At 51.3% G+C, this 19,087-nt stretch overlaps 3 protein-coding genes across 3 annotated transcripts in view; 2 read left to right on the top strand and 1 right to left on the bottom strand.

The window, feature by feature from the left end:
* The window catches only part of TRPV4 (transient receptor potential cation channel subfamily V member 4), a 19,626-nt gene extending 12,014 nt beyond the window's left edge, over positions 1–7,612 (top strand). The window contains exons 7-16 of the mRNA XM_019507324.1: positions 945–1,124; positions 1,528–1,686; positions 1,897–1,989; positions 2,170–2,243; positions 2,813–2,978; positions 3,197–3,263; positions 3,706–4,010; positions 4,487–4,614; positions 4,741–4,862; positions 5,076–7,612. Of these exons, the coding sequence (XP_019362869.1) occupies positions 945–1,124; positions 1,528–1,686; positions 1,897–1,989; positions 2,170–2,243; positions 2,813–2,978; positions 3,197–3,263; positions 3,706–4,010; positions 4,487–4,614; positions 4,741–4,862; positions 5,076–5,230 (1,449 nt within the window). The 3' untranslated portion in view covers positions 5,231–7,612. The remainder of the gene's footprint in view (positions 1–944; positions 1,125–1,527; positions 1,687–1,896; positions 1,990–2,169; positions 2,244–2,812; positions 2,979–3,196; positions 3,264–3,705; positions 4,011–4,486; positions 4,615–4,740; positions 4,863–5,075) is intronic.
* Positions 7,613–8,218: 606 nt separating this feature from the next.
* On the bottom strand, positions 8,219–16,462 carry DENR (density regulated re-initiation and release factor). Its single transcript, XM_019507325.1, has 7 exons — positions 16,217–16,462; positions 14,620–14,639; positions 14,090–14,174; positions 13,256–13,339; positions 10,175–10,291; positions 9,051–9,190; positions 8,219–8,504 (listed from the first exon to the last, which is right to left on the bottom strand). Exons 1-7 carry the CDS (start codon positions 16,320–16,322, stop codon positions 8,460–8,462), a joined length of 597 nt encoding a protein of 198 aa, XP_019362870.1. The 5' UTR covers positions 16,323–16,462; the 3' UTR covers positions 8,219–8,459.
* Positions 16,463–18,969: 2,507 nt separating this feature from the next.
* GPN3 (GPN-loop GTPase 3) overlaps positions 18,970–19,087 on the top strand; it is a 10,931-nt gene continuing 10,813 nt past the window's right edge. Inside the window, exon 1 of the mRNA XM_019507321.1 lies at positions 18,970–19,084. Coding sequence (XP_019362866.1) covers positions 19,037–19,084 — 48 coding nt within the window. The 5' untranslated portion in view covers positions 18,970–19,036. The remainder of the gene's footprint in view (positions 19,085–19,087) is intronic.

Raw genomic sequence — 19,087 nt, 5'->3', positions numbered from 1 at the left:
TCCAAAGGAAAAGGCAATCAGGACTCGGAGTAGAGGTAAGATCTTTTATTAGACCAACTAGATTTTTGCAAAAAAAGAAAAATTTAATTGCAAGCTTTCGGGCACAAACACCCTTCATCAGGCATCGGAGAAAAGATTGTAAAAGTTCTCGTGGGTTTTTCTGGGCATTTCTACCTAGGAGAACTTTTACAATCTTTTCTCCAATGCTTGATGAAAGGTGCTTGTGCTGAAAGCTTGCAATTAAAGAATTTTTTTTTGCAAAAATCTAGTTGGTTTAATAAAAGATATCACCTCTACTACAAGTCCTGATTGGTTATTGTGTGAGCAATTTAGGTTTGTCTCCGTATCCCCAGTGGGCTGTCCACCCACCACCCGGGCAGCGGTCTGGTTCCTCAAAGCTGATATAGTTTGTCAGTGCTGAAACCATGTCATCCTTGGCACACTGGAGCCCTCAGCCGGCTGCTCCGGTCTCTGGCCACTGTCTGATCATTTGGTGGCTCTCTCCACCTGCTGGCCACAGCTGATTGCACAATGCACTGCTCAGCCTAAGCAAGGCAGCTGCTAGGATCCTTTCATAGGAAGCATTAAGAGACAAGTGCTCTTACAGGCTGGGCTAATTCCTCTCTGGCATCCTAGCTGTGCTGCCTCCGTTTCCTTCTGCCTGGTGGGGGTAGTGGGGCTGCGCTGTGCCTACACAGCTGGGCTGTGGTTAATGAGACAAGAGGACAGTGAGGAGCCTGTCGCATGCACTGCTGCAATAGGGCTGGTGCCTTCCCTGTTGCCCCGGCCCTGCCTGGCCATCTCATTGCTGCAGCCCTGCATGGGGCACCCGGGTCCTGCAGCCCCTGAGCCAGAGGAGCACCTGTGCTTGCTGCCTGCATCAGCGTGGAGAGCTGTGGGGTCTGCATGGCACCGCCTGCTCACCCTGCCTGCCCTGCTGACAGATCTTCCAGCACATCATCCGCCGGGAGGTCAAGGACGAGGATGCCCGGCACCTCTCCCGCAAGTTCAAGGACTGGGCCTATGGGCCTGTCTACTCCTCGCTCTATGACCTGTCTTCGCTGGACACCTGTGGGGAGGAGGTGTCTGTCCTGGAGATCTTGGTGTACAACAGTAAGATCGAGGTGAGCACGGGGGGCCAGGGAGGGGTGCAGTACCTGGCAGGGGGTCTGTGCAGAGCAGACCTGGGCTTCAGAAGGAGGACCTGTCTTGTAGCTCCCTCAGGCTGCTGATGGTGCTCAGTGCCTGGCAGGATTTGACCCCAGGGCTGCATGGCTATACACCCTGCTGCTCTCAGCCCCAGAGCGCCTGCTAGGAGAGGCGGTCCCCAGCACGCCTCAGTGAGCATGGGGCTGACAGCATCTGCCCATCTCAGCAGGAAGCAGATGCAGCTGGTGCTGGGGTGGCCAGCCCAGCCCAGCCCCCACTCCATCTCTTCCTGGCATGCTTGCAGCCAGCCCAGCCTTCTCAGTGCCCTTCTCCAGTCCCCCCCAGCTCACGGTGGTCCCTCCCTCGGCTTCACCGCAGAACCGCCACGAGATGCTGGCCGTGGAGCCCATCAACGAGCTGCTGCGTGACAAGTGGCGGAAATTCGGGGCCGTCTCTTTCTACATCAGCGTGATTTCCTACCTGTGTGCCATGGTCATCTTCACCCTCATCGCCTACTACCGCCCTGTGGAGGGCATCGTGAGTATCCCTGTGGCCTTAGCAACAGGCTTAGATGGGCTCAGGTACCTATGCAGGCCTCCCTGTGTCTGTTGAGCACTGGCAGGTTTTTGTGACTACAACAGTAGCTGGGCTTCTGCAGGGGAGGCTGGCTGGGTTAGGTGTGGAGGTTTGGGATGAGATAGGAGGGTCCTGATGCAGTTCTCAGTGCTGGCCTGTCCTGCCCTGCAGCCCCCATACCCCTACACGACCACCATTGACTATCTGCGCCTGGCCGGGGAGGTCATAACTCTCTTCACTGGAGTCTTGTTCTTCTTCACCAACGTAAGTGGACACTGGGCTTTGTGGGGGTGCTGGGTATGGGGGTGGTACATGATGGATGGGGTTGTGGGGAAGGGGTAGCTGGGGGAGATTGATTCTTCTGTGTCCCCTGGGGGCCCTGGCCTGCACTCTTCACCCCCCAGCCAAATGACTCCTGTTCCACCCACATCCTGCCACCCCCAGGTGAAGGACCTGTTCATGAAGAAGTGCCCTGGCGTGAACTCATTCTTCATCGACGGCTCCTTCCAGCTGCTCTAGTAAGCACAGATGGCTGCCAGATGCACTGAAGCTGTGGCCCCGGGAGTGTCCAGGGAGGCAAACCCCCATCGCAAGAGAGCAGTGTGCACTGGACCTGTCCATCTCATGGTGGGGAGAAACCTGCTGACCGGGCTGTCCCCAGGCATGGGCACCAAGTGCCCATCTCCATGTCTCTTTCTGGGGGTCATGAGTTGATGCCCTGCGAGAGGAGACTAGTGTGCAAGGAGCAGAAGGGAAATGCAGCTGTCCTCCCCGCTTGCTGCATAAGTCAGGCGAGCCCTGGCTGTATCCCCTGTTCAGGGCAGCAAGTCCTGAGGGGTTCTCTGGCCCCAACTTCTCCCCATGGACCCTGGGGCCCTGCCTGTGGAAGGAGCGGCTTTGTCCCATGTGCCCATAGTCAGACAAATATGTGCTAGCTGCTGCCTTCAAATACCTCAGAGGTGGCTGGAGGCATTGCCCTGGTTGAGCATGTGGCTACAGCCCCTGCTGCACAGTGCGTGGCCCAGGGCATGATCAGGCCCCTTGCTGGGCCTGTCCAGGCTAAATCATGTCCTTCTGCCTCCTTCAGCTTCATCTACTCGGTGCTGGTGATCGTCACGGCTGGACTGTATGTGGCAGGAATTGAAGCCTACCTGGCCGTCATGGTCTTTGCCCTGGTCCTGGGCTGGATGAATGCGCTGTACTTCACCAGGGGGCTGAAGCTCACCGGGACCTACAGCATCATGATCCAGAAGGTCAGGCAAGGAGGGGGCCTGTCCCTGGCAATGGCTCACTGTGTGACGAACCCAGACAGGTTGCCCCTTCCTACCTACTGGAGGGTTTGCTAGTGCTGGCTCCAGTCAGACAGGGCGCTGGTTGAGGTGGGCTGTGGATATGAGCCTGGCAGCTATACTGCTGCAATGGGGTCGATGTCTGTGCGGGGCAAGGTGCTGACTCTGCCTCTGGTGTCCAGATCCTTTTCAAAGACCTGTTCCGGTTCCTGCTGGTCTACCTGCTCTTCATGATCGGCTATGCCTCAGGTAGGCCCCAGCCCGCGTGGGGTTTTGAGGAGCTGCAAGCCTGGTGCCTGGGGCAGTGCAGGGGGTGGGGAACGCAACACTGAGCAGCTCTGCCATGGCATCGCTGCAGAACAAATCTGGGAAAAATCTGCTTTGACAACTGTCAGGCTCCAGCTGTGTGATGAGGCTGAGGTCTCCAGGGTGGGGGGCACAGCCGGGGCAGCTCCGTAGCTAGGAAAAGGGAACTGGGCCTAGGGCCCGGATCTCTCTTCCCCAGTTGTCCCAGGTCCCGGGAAGGTGGTGTTGTGACTGCCTGTGCCCAAGCTAATGCATTCTCCAGAGATGCATTATTAATGTGATTGTGTATTAGTGGAATAGTGTATTAGTGAGCAGAGCCTTGGCTCACAGGAGCCAGCCAAGTGCCTCAGTCTCTCACCCTGCCCCTCCCCTCACCCTGCCCCAGCCCTGGTCTCCCTGCTGAACCCCTGCTCCTGCGGCAAGGACCAGTCCAACTGTACGATGCCAGCCTACCCTTCCTGCCGGGACAGCCAGACCTTCAGCACCTTCCTGCTGGACCTCTTCAAGCTCACCATTGGCATGGGCGACCTGGAGATGATTGAGAGTGCCAAGTACCCTGGCGTCTTCATCATCCTTCTGGTCACTTACATCATCCTCACCTTCGTGCTGCTGCTTAACATGCTCATCGCCCTCATGGGTGAGACGGTGGGGCAGGTGTCCAAGGAGAGCAAGCAGATCTGGAAGCTGCAGGTGAGGCGTGGCCCGAGGGCGCTGGCAGGGCCATCACACCAGAGCCTGGCTCCCCACACACATGCCAGGGCTCCCTGTTCCACCTCCAGTGCCACATCCCCAAGCAGAGTAGCTCGTGGCCCTTCCCCCACAGAAAGGGCCTTCATGGGGCTTGAGCCCTTAAGCTGAGACCTATTGCTCTGGACCTCTCCTTCTGCCTGTTAAGAGTCCACAGCCTGCACACTAGGGCTCAACTGTGGTGTAGAAGGGGCTCTGGCACTTTACCGCCACATGCCTTCCCCTTGCTCAGGGCTGGATGTGGAAAGGCCTGTCTGCGTCCACCTAGTCCATGACCTCCACCTCATCCAGTGTGGCCTCTGGCCATGCTCTAGGCTAGGGCTTAGCTCCCATGGAAAACTAGCTAGGGTGGGGTACCTAGCCCCAAGGGAGAACTGCTTTGGGTCCTGTGGTGCCTACTGAGCTGCTCCCATTTGCAGTGGGCTACCACCATCCTAGATATTGAGAGGTCCTTCCCAGTGTTCCTGAGGAAAGCCTTCCGCTCGGGGGAGATGGTCACGGTGGGGAAGGGCATCGACGGGACACCGGACCGGAGGTGGTGTTTCAGGTAAGCCTTGGGGGGCCACTGCTCAGTACCTCGTGGGATTGCTGGGCCTGTGGGCAACTCCTGGGGGTAGATGGGACACCCCAAGTCTGCTCCAGTGTTTCTCTAGGAGTGCGTTGTCTCCCACAGGGTCGACGAGGTGAACTGGTCACACTGGAATCAGAACCTGGGCATCATCAATGAGGATCCAGGCAAGAATGAGACCTACCAGTACTACGGCTTCTCCCACACGGTGGGCCGGCTGCGGAGAGGTAAGAGTACTGTTCGGTGCCTGCAGTCACCCCAGGGGTCCCTTGGCTGGACAAGGGGGTGGGAAGGACAACGTGACTCCTGGAGTCGTCCTCCCTGCCAGGGGCTCAGTTGCCCCGACTGCTTCTGCAACGGATGTCCTTGTGTGCGATGCTCAGAGCTGTGGGGTGGGAGCTATGAGCCTCCCTGCTCCATGTCCCCTGCCCCTTTTGCAGATCGCTGGTCAACTGTGGTGCCCCGCGTGGTGGAACTGAACAAGAACTGCCAGCCAGACGAGGTGGTGGTGCCATTGGAGGGCATGGGGGCATCCAATCTGAATGACCGGAGGCCAGGACACCCGAATGGTCGGAAAGAAGAGTGCCACATCTAACGCAGGCCACGTGCAGGGGAAGCCTGCCTTTGCCTCTGCCTCTGCCTCGTGAGGGCTGTGGGTGCCCACATGGCCTGGCTCGCCTTTGGGCAGCATAACTGATTTGCACAACAGTCCGGAAGGGACCAAGCAGTGAGGGGGCTTCTGAAACACCCACCCTGCACCCCATGCCCCCCACACCAAGGCAGCTGAGCCCCAGCATCTCCCAGAGCCCTGGGCATGGACCCAAGGCAAGGACAATAGGGTTTTCTGGCCAGGGCCATGGGTTCCTCAGCCAGCCGGGCTGTTACAGCAGCAACAACAGAAGTGAGTCTGACCTCAGGACCCACAGTCCTGCCCACCTGTGCCCACTGACCCAGGACACCTTGGAGAGCAGAGCTGGAGTGAGGCCATGGCCTCTGGTCAACAGAGGGGCCTGTCCGGCAACGCATCTCTGAGGGCCTGTGTCCCGTCTGAAGCTAACTGTTTGGACCAAGAAGAGCCGAGACCCACAGCTGCGTACCCTGGAGCCTGCCCGCTGGGATGCAATGGCTGCACGAGCATCTCGACATTCAGCTGGCTCGTGGGTGCCAGCATGGCTGGGCCAGGGGCTGCAGTGTCCAGCTGACAACTAGCGAACACATCTGCACTCAAGCCAAACTCTCACTGTCTGCAAAGGCCGGCACCAGCAGACTTGACCCCTGGGCACTCCTGGAAAAGTCATGTGGACTGTGCCCAGCTGGTGCTGGGGGCCTGGATATTCCCAGGATGGCCTGCAGATTGCACAGCCCATTCTGGATGGTGTCTGGGGACCTGACTGGTAAGACCCACAGCACTATGCTGCTGATTTCGAGGCTCTCCAGCTGCTTGTGGAGGGCACAAGCCAGTGAACCAGCTGTGCCAGACCCTGATTCAGCCTCCCACTGTCCCAAACAGCTTTCACCCCTCCACCCCAGGGCTCTCCAGTTAGAGGGACTGGTCTGTCCAACAGACTCAGTCGTCTCACTCCCGTGCTGCTGGAGACAGGTTGCCAGCTCTCAGCACAGCCATGTCGTGTCATATCTGTTCACCACCACTGTCTCAAATCAGGAACAGTTCTTGTTGCTTGTTGCCCTCCACCCTGGGCTCTGCCATGCAACACGGCTGCACCTCGCTGCCTCCAGCAATTTGCTGCCCCTTTCCCCACTATGACATGGCATCACAGGGCACTGCCAAGGGTCTCAATGCCCCCCCATTCTCTGCCACCTCATTCCTGATGAGGGGAAGCCATCCAGGTTTGCACACTGCAGCAGTGGGATCCCAGGGCAGGCAGCTGCTGCTACATCTCCTCCCAAGCCCTGCTGCTCCCAGGAACTGCTTGCTGGGAGCAGAGACACATCATCCCCTTTCCTTGCGAGCAGATGTCTGTTTACGGCTTTGTAATCATGAGGAAGGCTCCTGCAACCCAGCCCCAGCCTGCCTGTGACAAGGGGCTCCCTACACACAATTCACACTGTCAGTCAGTCAGTGATAGGGTGTTACCTCCACTGTCTGTCTGGATGGTTCCCTGCACCAACAAAGGGCTTTGGAGCTGTCCCACAGGCATGCAATGGAGCAAATGCTGGGGCAGACTCATACATGTGTGCAGAGAGCTGCTCATGAGAACTTGCACTGTGTTTCTCCTCTCCCAAGGTCCTCATGCCCACACGTGCTTGTTCATGTTCCTGGAGGGGCTGCTGAATGGGCCAACTCCCTCAGCCAGCAGTAGCCCAGCAAGTCTCTGTGCTCGGACCTGGCCAGTACTGTCTGTTCTGTGGAAATCACAAATCCTCCCACCCAACCACAGGAGTGCCTGTCACTGCCCCTTTCCTGAATCCTTTACAGCTCCCCATGCAGGACTGTTCTGTACAGCGTCTTCCTCAGGGATTCATCCAACCCGGCTGAAAAGGTCTCACAGCGTGTTGGTCAGTAGTTCTGGAAATAATGCTGCTGTTACAAGTGGCTCCCCTAACCCCTGGGCCAAGTCCTAGCCACAGCTCAGAGATGCGAGGCATGTGTTTTACAAAGGCTGCTAGCACTGAGTTGGATACTCCAGGCAGTAGCAGCAAGAGACTAGTGGTGGGCAGCACTGCCCTGCAGCTGATGTCTCTGATATTGCAATAAGTACAGAAGGAACCAGGGAGTTTATTGCTCCCCTGCAAAGCTTTTAGGAAGCTGCTTTGCTTTCCCTAAACCCTGTTGGCCCTGAGCACAGCCCCCTGGAGACAACGCTGCCCCAGCCCCAGAGGGAGACTGTGTGAAGGGAGCCGGGCCAATCAAAGCCTTACCCATTACGTACCCAAAGGCCAGTGGCAATGCCACATGTTTTGCACAACATTTGTACACACCTATTTATTTAGTAATAAAACCAACCTGTAAACTCCACTGCCCTGGGCCTTTTTTTTTTTCCACTGCTGTTTCCAGTCCTAAGGAAGCAGAGGTCTACCATTGGCTCTGTGACCGGCTGCAGAAATGGGTGGAATGATGGGTAAATGCACAGGCTCTGTGTCCAGGAGACAGGCTGAAACTTCTGCAAAGGAGGACAGCACAGAGCCCATTCTTAGACCCATATCTGGGGTGAAAGGGTGGCTGGTACAGCTATGGGCTTGGTATCTTGCATCCAACAGACACTTTTTAATAGCAGGTACAAAAACACTTCTTGTACCTGCCAAAAGGTAGATCCAGGAAGACTCCCCACCTCCTTAGCCTGCTGGCAGAGGGGGAAGGAAAGGTAAGTTCCAGCACTCCCACTGGGGGAAGGTTGACTTCCTATCTCCAGGCGAAGATGAATGCAGGGGAGGAATGACTCTCCTTGGCTTTCTCAACTCTCTCAACAGCATTACTAGTGACAGCACGCCAGCCTGGCTTCACTTCCTCTTGGATCATCAGAAAGGAAGTGATGAGAGTCCCTTTGGGAATTCAGACCTCACGTTTCTTTAAAAGTTGTTGAAGAAGATAAAAGGCGGTTCTAGAAAGAGCAAGAGTCTTATCCAGCAAGGAACAGGAACTTTATTTAATTCTACTTCATGCAGAAGCATGAAAAAACCCCCAGTTTAACTTTGGCAAATTATCACAACAACAGAACAAAAAATATCAAGCAGTCTACACAGAATGGTGAAAACACCAAGGGTAACAGGACCCCACAGCTTTACTGCAGAATATGTGTGTCTGGGAGCTTCGCTTTGGCTACGTCGCCTGTAACCATGTCATTAAATAAAGGTAGTCTTTCAAATCACTTCTTCACTTCTCCAAGGTCCTCAATGCTGTCATCATCCACCTAAGACAAAGGAAGCATTTTAAGTAGCAGGAAAGCACATCATCTGCTTTCTACCCAAGTAACTGAAGAGGAGCTCCTTTCCTGATAGGCAGCATGTCATACATAGGGCATGACCTTACAGATCACTTAGGGAGACACTGGCATTTAATGAGCAGAATGAAAGAAACCAGAGAGATGTTTAGGAGATCTATCCAGGTGCTGAAGTGTCCCTCATCCCTGCAGTTTCCAAAGGACTTTGTGTTACCAAATTATGAAGCACTAGTGGGTTTTTTTGCCGGGGGCGGGGTTTGGAAGCTGGGAGAGATTCTTAGGTTTCACGCATCTGTGAAGGATTACAATGAATGTAGAAGTGGTCACACAGTCTTCACTGCGGGCTCTTACTTTGATAATCAGACATTTCTGTGGCTAAGCGGGGATGGAAAACAATTTTCAGAATCACATATCAAAGTCATGGGCTGCAGCCTCACAGCTACAGAATGGAAGACTAGGATCTAGATTTAAAAAAAAAAAAAAAAAGAAAAATGATAAACTAAGATCCTTGTTTACCTCAGGCCACTTCTCCTGTATTACATCAATAATGTCATCTGTAAAGTCTCCTTGAATGATGATTTCATCCTCTCCTGTTACTGAGGCACCACAGGAGAATTTCTGAGCAAAAAACCGCTGTGCTTCCTTAAGATCGATTTCTGTTTACATAAGAAAGTTGGCAGAAATAAAAGTCAGCATCATACGTGTTTCTTCTTAAGCTTAACCCCCAAAATGTAAACCCTGCTTTAATTACGGAGGCAACAGGGACAGTTCTGGAGTTAACCTGCATCAATATTTCTAGTCAAAGCAGAACCATACCCTGTCACCCATGTATAAGATCATGTATTCCCAAATTTGGCCTAACTCTTCATGGGACACTTTATTTTAAATGCAACATTTCTTCAAGTGGCCCCAAGACATTCCTATTTTGGGGATGTATTAGTGTGTGGTGGCAAAAAATTAATTTTAAGAAGTTCGGTTACCACGAAGTCATTGTCACTTAAACTGACCCCTCATAAACCAAGTTATTTAACAAGAAGGGAGCCACGTTGGGTTTACTAAAGTGCATCAAGGAGAAGCTGAATCTTTGTTTCTATTAGCTTCTTAAAGACAATCACAAAGAAAATAAGGACTTTTAAAACAGGCAAAGGTTATCTCAGGAAGAAAGAAACAGTTATACAGACTGAAGTTATACCAAGAGAAGGAGGAATATTTTAATGAAGATTATTATTAACAACATTAGACCCTGTTTGCAAGCAGCTGCAGGCTATAAGACTTGTTAGTTCACTTTACACTAAGTCTTTTCTATAGCACATAAATGCTCATAGCACTTAGATCAAAATCAACGTAAAAGGTAACAGGACAGGTTTAGGCAAATGTTGCTGTTCAGACATTGTAGATAAAAGAGAATACTTGGCTTGCAGTTGATATTTAAGGAGGGCTGCGATGAAGCAGAGACAAGAGGAGAACAAAAACATCAGTAAAGAAAGAGGTGGTACCAAGAGGGGAAGAAGAAAATGGCTTGGCTGTTACCCATCTCTTCCCTTATATCATTAACTCACAAAGCATGAAGAACCAAGTTAATCAAAGCAAACAGCAAAGCAGCAGCACTGGAAGTGTTCAGCTGGCAAAAATCAACTCACCAAAAGTTGCAAGGCCACACACTCTCGTGACATATTTTTTCTTTGCTCTTGGAATTTTTGCTATTGTCACTTTCTGTGGAACAGTCTTCTTTTTCTGTTTTATCTGACCTCTGCCACCTTTGAGATCACACAAAGTTAGGTCAGTATCTACAGAATGCTCTACGTGCATTACAAACAATAGGCGTTTGAGATGCCATTTTTCTTCCCACATGGTAGCTGAAAGAATTTGCCTCCCTTCACTTAAATTTGTAAATCTATATTCATTGTGTATGTGTGCATAGTATGACACCCGATGGACAATTCTTAACCCTGCAATATTATAAGAAACAGTAATATATACATGGCAATAAGGCTGTAGCTTTAATTTTAATTTTTTATTTCTACTCAGAGCAGTGCAGTGGCTGAAATATATTATATTTGAGAAGTAATTTGCCGTGTTCCTAACAATGGGATTTGAGCAGACTTCTACCACCTTAACTCAGTTTTTTAAATGCTGTGAATTACAGGCACATATAGTCACTTGGAACATTACACATTCCCACACAAAGGGCCTGGTTAATGTTAGTCTTCCCTTCTGAGATTTGCCTAAAGTAGTAGTTTAAATGAGAAACAACTCTCCATGGTAAGCTTTCTGTGGACTCTGCATCCCTAGGCTCTCTCTCTAACATAGGGACAGGCAATTATTTTGGGCAGAGAGCCACTTACTGAGTTTTGGCAAGCCGTCAAGGGCCGCATGACAGGCAGGCCAGGGCAGATAAATATTAATTTTCTAAATGTTTTAGGGGCCCCGTGGGCCGGATAGAATGGCCTGGCGGGCTGCATCCGGCCCCCGGGCCACATTTTGCCAACCCCTGCTCTAACAGATGTCTTGTTCCCCCTGTGGCAAGGCACCGTAATAGCACTGGCTGCAAGCAGGTACTCCTGATAGCTGTTGGCCCATCTGCTCTGGTGAGAAAACTAGTGGAGAAAACCAAAGTTAACTACACCAATGTAAGCGTGTGTTTGTCCAGGCATCAGTTCCACGTTTCTGTGCAGGATTCTAGTACCTGATGCCAATCCAAATGAGCAAAAGAGCATTGCATCTCTTCAAAACTGACCCCAGTTACCAGTCAGCTGAACTTTTACAGGCTTCTACAACTTATTTGCCATTTGTTTTTACGTCAGACCTGAGCCATCAGGCATTAACTGTCCTGAGCGATGCACACAAGATGTCCACGCAGCCCATCAGGACTCCTGGAGCCAGATTACGATCTCACCCACCACAGTGCAACTGCCCAACCATGAATGAGTTATTCTACTTGACACCAGCATAATCAGGTTCAGGCAGGCTCTCAAAGCCAAGGTAGCTACAGTCTTTGGAGCCCAGGAGTTCTCCCACCCAGAGAAGGTGAAGGCTTAGAAGAAGGTTTTTGTTATCAAAACCTGCGGGGCTTAGAGAGGGAGGGAGACCAAAAGGTTTTACACCCAGCCCTGCTCTCTTCAGCAGTGACAGAAGCCGCCCTGGTTTGGAAGCATCTCTGAAGCTTTTTCCCTTCAAAGGCTCAAATATTTTTTTCTTTAACTCCAAACTCTCTGGGCCAGAGCTTGCCAACCACTTACATTGTGCTCAGCACTGCACAACAGAGGAGCAGCAGTCCTGACTGGGGTCTTTGGGATGTTACCATATAATAAGTGACTAATAACTAGCCAGGTGTCACCCGTCAGGGGCGTTTCTTTTGCTGCTGCTTCTGTTTTTCTGGTTCTTTTTGGTCCCCCTAACTCCCAGTAATAATTTCTTACTGCCTGACCCACCCAAGCCCAATCACCCTAATTCCTTGCCAAATTTCAAATTCTAGAAGAAAAGAACTAAGCATTTTAAAACACACACACTCGAAAATAAGACTGGATTGCAATATGGCCCTATTATTTGAATGCTCATTTAATACAGGGGCAGAATTATTCTGACATCTGTGGATGAAAAGTCCAGCCCACATAGTGCAAAGGATTGTTTTGCCCCACAAATCCTTCTAAAAAGGCAAACATGACTGGTTACCAAGGCATTAACAGCAGCAAGACAGAGAACTCAACAACACATCTGCAACCACATTCAGCCTTAAAACTGAAGCTTACTGAGTGATTAGCAGTCATTTATGGAGAGCCACAGACATAATGGGCACCTCACAAGCAAATATGTATTCATAATTATTCAGATCTGAGATGGAAAGAAAGTTAATTACTTTGGGTAGACAATTCAGATAGATCAGTGTTTAAGTCACTTGCAAATTCAAGCGTGAAAGATGCCCCTGGGAGCCTGCTATTAGTATTGCCAAAAAAGGACACTGCAGTGAGTGGAAGTAATTCCATTACACGTCACCTAGTCAGGAAGCTAAACAATTCAACGTGCACATATGAATTGTGTTCTGGCATTTTTTTTTCCTGCGTGGCACACAGGAGGAGGAAACCAATGCTGGCAGCGCTGCCAACTCCTGAAAGTAGAAGCTTGCCCAGCAAGTCTCAAGAAGGCGGTAGCTGTTGCTAGACAGACCTTCTACAGTAATCAAAAACTGTCACTAGACAATTTCCCAACTACTGTACATGGTAATGGATTCAGGACCCTCAATACCTACACTTCATCACTAGGCATCCCATAAAGTTGCTGGGAACAAAACAGTTCAACTGACAACACTGGAGTTTAGCTTTACTCTCCACGAGATCTTTTCAGCTACTGCCACAGTCCAACAGAAAGGGAGTATTTCAGGACACATTCTTAAGATGCCAGTAGAGAAGGCAACATATGAAATAACAGTCCTCTCTGAATAAATGTCAGAACTGGCCTGAATGGTCAGGAAAGCCAGTCTGGGTCTTCTGATACTGTCACTACCTTAATTTTAAGATGCTCAACACTGTGCAGACAATTCTTCTGCTATCCAGTTCCAGGGATTGCAATCTGCTTTGAGCATCTCAGCCCCAGGGAGGTCTAAAAAGAGCCCAAAGGGTGGGAAGCTGTGCTAGTGTAGCTTATCCCAAAAGATTATCTTTGGGTAGACAGAATTCCCCCGACCACATATAAAGCAATACCACAAGCAGCTACTTAGACCTTGCCTCTCTTTTGCTTTTTCTTCTCTTCCTCTTCTCCTGCTGTTCCTTGACCTTCTCCTACCCCAGGTTCTTGTCTAGGGGAATTTTCTTTATAAAGAAAAAAAGAAAAAAACTAAATTAATAGTGAACTGGCACACACCAGAAATATGAGACGCACAATCCTCTTGCGGTAACAGTAAGACATGATGTTAATTCCTCTTCTGTTAGTTCAGCATCCCCCTCTGGAGACACTGGGGCTATCTATCTGATGCTTTAGATATATTATAAATTAGTAAATTATATTCCCAATGTTCAAAAGAGACCTTAGCTTGAGGATAAATTCACCAATCCAGAAGCCTCTTCATATAACAGATGCATAGAAGTTCACCATTGTCATTCCAAATGTGACCACTTCTTAAACACCCCTCTGTTTCTGTAATCCTGCCTGTTTAGACAGGCTGAATTTCCCATTTTCCACCTAAGGTAATTTAAAGTGGGTTAAATAATCCTTATTGGTTAAAGGGATGTGACATTAACTGAACAGATGATCAACAGCAATAGAAAATTTCTAACCCTTCCAGAGACCACACGAGAGAATTAAAGTACTCTCACCTGTTGCCAAACTAGTATTTTTAAGGTATCCAAAAGGGGTTTTACAGTCTCCAAAAGAGAGGATCTGTATTTTAGACTTGGCATGATAGAAAGAGATAGGGCAGTGAGGAACATGCAAGGTTACTGCAGCACAGTTATGTGAATCACAGGAAGGCAGTAAAATATTCAGGGTCAGCAGCAGGCTGCACCACAATTTAACAGGATTGTTATTAGCCCCAACTGGAAAACAAAGAAAGATGTTCTTACCTACTGTAAGCTTTGCAAACTCATCTGGAAAGTTCTTCTCTAACCACTGCCTACATTTAGCCACATCAGGCATGTATTCACAGTACTGGAAAGAAAGGGCATGTGCACATTGTGAACCAGGAAACTACAGAATGCAGCACAAACACACACAGCACAGTTCTGTTAGTGGGCAATTTAAATTTAGCAGCAGGCTCATGGCATGATGCACAGGTAACATTTTTTCTCTGACCTGACTGCATGCGGGGATGGGAAACAGAAACAAGCAACACAGGGCTTGTCCAACCCATTTGGGATGGGACTTTGTGCCACCTCACATGAAGCCAGAGAGTTTCTTAGAGACCAAGAGGTCCATTTGCCAGCCAGCTTAGCTGCCTCTCTGCTAACCGATTAAACCTAAGCAGTGACTAAATCTATGTGGTCCTCAACCAGATACCAGCTATGGCATGGAATCAAGAGGAAGTACTGTAGGCAAAGCAGCACTGTGGGGACACCGAGGGGAATAAAACTCAAACAAGACTGAATGAACTCACCTCTGTTGGCAACGAGCAGACTGGGGAAGGAAGAGAGAGATTGTTAAATTTAAATGTCCTTGCTGGGTATCAAGAACAAACCCCTCCATCCTTCTAGTTTAGACAGCTTCTCGCGCCATTACAATGACTTCTTAAGTTCGAAGGCATGGTAGAGAAGGACCTTTACAAACTAAGATACATAGGCAGAGCATAAGCTTTTGTGAACTCAAGTTCATGTCATCAGGTGCTGTGCTACCTACCCTGTCTTCCAACTTACGTCACACTGAACACAGCTAACTACCTCTCCCTTCTCACGTTAACCACACTGGTTGCTAACAAAGCAGAGCACAGGCGTGCGTTACTGATTTTACCTCAGAAAAGGCAAGTTACCAAAGTTCATGCCCCTCTAAAGTTATCTGAATTACCATCTAAGTCACGTCCTAAAACAGAAGTGACAAGAATGAGACTTGTATTCCAAGGTATTCACCAAACCAGTAACAATTTTCACTATCTTTTGCATTCAAGCGGTTACCTTTCCTTGTTGACAGAGCCCAAAAGTAATAGCATAGGGTAAGAGGAGCAAAAAACCAGTGACAGCGATCATATAATCTGTGCTCTGCAACTCTTTACCTATTTTGCACTAATGAAAATGCATTTGCTCAATCTGAAGGTCCTAAATTCAGCCTTCAAAGAAACCGATGCTCACTGCAACATGGAGAGCGGCACACTCCAAGAAGGGATGGCAAGACCCGGTAAGGTTTCACCCTCCTTAATTTCACGCCAATACGGTTTTCAGGAACGAGCCTTGCCGTGCCAGTTTCTTCACATGCAGGCGACACCCAAGACCACCACAACTTCAACATTTGTATAAGGCTAAGTCAGGATCCAAGTCTTAGCAACCTCATGTTTGGGTGTCTCACGTGAATGAATTCAGTAGCTCCAACCTCGCTTGTCTCGACTTAGCTTTATACATGTTAACCACCTTGAAAACTGGTGCATCATGGGCCTAGTCAGAGCAAGTAACCCAGAAGTGTGAGCACGGGACTTCCCTTCAGGTGCAGAGTCGCTTAATGCGCGCAGAGTCGCAGCAACTGTAACTCTGGACTGACCACCTTGCCTGGACCTTGTACCACGGGTAACTTGGCCCCCTTGTCTGCCATAGGAGCACAAAAACTGCCTGTTATTTAGTCAGACCCCAGGTCTATCCCACCCAGTCTCCTGTCTCAGTCTCCCGCCACCTTTTTGTCTACACGCTCCCGCTCCACAACCCCACCAAATCCTGGGACCTCCTAGTCACCCTCCTTGCGGCCCAGCCATGCCAGTTTGACCGGGAAGGGGCCGCTTTCCTGCCCCTGGTCCAATCCCATCTCCGAGCGGAGTTTCGCTGGCTCCTCAGCTTTGCTCCCCACCATACCTCTTGGGGTGCTGGTTATGACCGCGCTCCCACCATCATGACCTACGAAACTATGACCTCGCTCCCAGCCCCGTTTCCTCTCTGGCTGCCCCCATTAATCACCTGACGCCTACCCACGCCCCGGCCCCATAGGCAGCAGCCCACGCGCCCGCCACAGGCCCGCGTGGCGGGGGCCGGCCGAGCTGGGCCCCCCACCGGACTTGCCTCCGCAGTAGAGGACGCGCAGGGGGCAGTCGGCGTCCACCCGGGCGCTGCTCCGCGGGTCCCCCCGGCCGTCGGGCACCGCGCACTCCGCCACCTCCGCCGCCATCGCGCCGGCCCGGGCCCGGTAGCGAGAGCGGGTCAGGCAGGGAGGCGGGAGGGGGGTCCCGGCCGGATCCCGGCGCGCAGAGGGTGCTCACCCCCGCGGCCCCTCAGGTCGCAGTGAGGCGGGACGAGGCAGCTGCCCGGACCCAGCCACACCACATGCGAGGTCCCGCGAGAGCAGCGGCCTCTCGCGAGAGCTCGGAGGGGGCCGGGTGACGCCAGCGAGAGACTTGCTCGGGGAGGCGGGAGGCGGCTGGGTTGGGTTGGGTTTGTTTTGAGCCTACGCGGCCGCCGTAAAACAAAGGCTAGGCGAAGTTAAGCAGGGTTGCAGAGGGGAGACTGGAAGGAGGCCCGGGCGCAGCCTGCAGTGAGTGCGGGCGGGGTGATCCGTAGGGCCCCTCGTGCTGCTTGTAGCTTGCCCACGCGGAACTCCTCCCCAAGAAACGCCCCGCAAGCAAACTCTGGCTGTGCCTATTTTACAGATGGAGACTGAGGCAGGGAATTCCATGCCGCTGCTGAGATCGGAGTATGTCCACCAAGTTAGGTCCAGCTCTGCAAGCATGTGGGCCTGAGGACAAAGGCAGACAAGGGTCTTTGGCTCAATTAATACCCGATAGCTTGCAAAAAAGAAGTAGTTACGCTAGTAGATGCTTTGTTCAATTTTAGGCTATGCGACTTGCCCAAAATATCATAGGAAGCCTGGCAGTAAGATCTGGGTGCAATTCCCAGTCTGATAACTCTAACTGCTAGGAAAGAGTAATACACTTAGGCCTGCCTTCTCTTTCTTGACTGGGCCACGCACAGTGTATACTTCTTGCTGACAATCAGCTGCATGTCTGCAGAGACTTCAGAGAGGCGCACAGTCTCTTTGTCGTCGCACACCCAAACATGCTTACTATTATTTCTGCAAACCAAAGAACCTTTTATTGTGTGTGAATAAAAAGGCTTATAAGTACAGAGAGACCTGAATTTCCGCCTTCCTCATTGGATTTGACATGTACCTTAAGAAGTGAAGGAGTCATCATCAATTTTGGAATGGGAACAGACTTCAACCAGGATGTAGGGTATTGCTGCGGGAGTCGTGGCTGGGGCTGCTCAGCTTTCTTCCCACCTGATTTGACAATTTTATTAGTCATGGTGCCTGTAACTGAAGAAAGCCAGTTAGGCCCTGTGATGCACCACATGTAATGCTACGTCCTACTGTCAGTCTTAAAAAACAAACTTAGCAGGCAGTGCCTGTCATTCTCAAACTTCCCATTAAATCAACCTGGCTAAACATTGATTGATACACAACATTTTTAATCGCTAAGATTACGTATGTTCCTTCTGGACTCCCCTGATTTAATTCACATAGTGCAACTTTTGAAGCTGTTCCTGTTTTCAGGTGGTTCATATTCGAACAAAGCTTTCCTGGGCCCAATTCCTGAAGTACATGCTCATGGGAAAATTCTCAATGTAATACTTTAGTTCAGTTACTACAAATGTTTTCTGGTGAGAGAGAGCGAGCAAATGCAGCCATCAGTTTTACTGGAACAAAACCCAATAGTTAGACAAGCAATCTAACCCTTTCTGAGATGGTCTTTTGAAGGCCTGGGCCTTTCACTGCAAGGGAAGTTTTGCCTGAATAAGTGCCTCTGGATCAGGCAAAAATGCGGTTAGCTGAGCAGCTATTCATGCAAGTAGTTTTGCAAGTAGCCCTACCAATTTCCCAAGCCTGCTTCACAGTCAGCCAGAACATCGCAGCCTGACCCTCAAAGACGCTCTTCTCTTCAGTACATAGCATTACTGGGGCATTCTGGCGTCTTGCAGTAGTGCTGCTCAGTAGATCTGTCAAAGAAACAGATACACAAACACCAACCTCCCATGCAAAAGCACTAAAGCAGGGCACTGTAGCAACCCACCTGTACTGCAACATGCAGATGTGCCCCACGTGTCAGATATGTGGCTGCACAACAGGCGGTTCCATCTTTCTGTGCACTAAATACATCAGCCCAGCTCCTTCTCCCCCTGCTCATCCTAGAAGGATCCAGCAAGCGGCAACCTCACCTGGGTGCTGAGATCCTGCTAGCTACACCTGGCTGCTCCTTGCTCGTGCTTCCCTGACTGTGAACTGTGTTCCCATCCTCTCCAGGAGTGATGAGGGCCCCCAGCCTCCAAGCGCTGTGAACCCCGCGCAGCAGGGGAGGCCAGGGGTCCTGGACGGCTCGGGGCGCTCTCCCTGCTAGCACTGCCAGGGAGGAGGCAGCTGGCAGACCCAGCTCCCCAGGGCCTGGTTAACAGGCGCAGACAAGGGAAGCTTCCTGCCAAGGTGGGGAGAAGGGTTTATTTTGCAAGTCTGTGTGAGTAAGAACATAAGTGCTGCTAGGGGCCGGGACAGACCCGGCGTCCCATTGGCCAGTCCTGCTGCTTTCATGTCCTGCTGAGAGGCAGGAATAAACCCCCAGGGACTTTCTCTGTGCCACGCAGCAATTTGCAAACCCCCTGCTCCCCGGGCAGCCGGGCCCCTTCCCCAGCCCTGCAAGGACCAGGACGCAGGGGCTCCTCGCGTGTGCGCAGGCGCGGGCCGCAGGCACTCGGAAGCGCGCTCCGTGCGCCGGGGCGTTCTGAGCCTCGCGGCGCCCAGTCGCCCGGGTCCTGTCCGCTACGGCAGAGCGGCGGGGTCACACCTGTGCTGTTCGCCTCGCCTCGCGAGCCCGCGGGAGCGGGGAGCCCGCAGCCATGCCCCGCTACGCCCAGCTGGTCATGGGCCCGGCGGGCAGCGGCAAGGTG

This window comes from Gavialis gangeticus, unplaced genomic scaffold (genome assembly GCF_001723915.1).
Source record: "Gavialis gangeticus isolate Ggan-Ray unplaced genomic scaffold, GavGan_comp1, whole genome shotgun sequence".
In the NCBI taxonomy this organism is placed as follows: domain Eukaryota; kingdom Metazoa; phylum Chordata; order Crocodylia; family Gavialidae; genus Gavialis; species Gavialis gangeticus.
The sequence above is the reverse complement of the archived record's forward strand: the minus strand, read 5'-3'. Positions and strand labels throughout refer to the sequence as shown.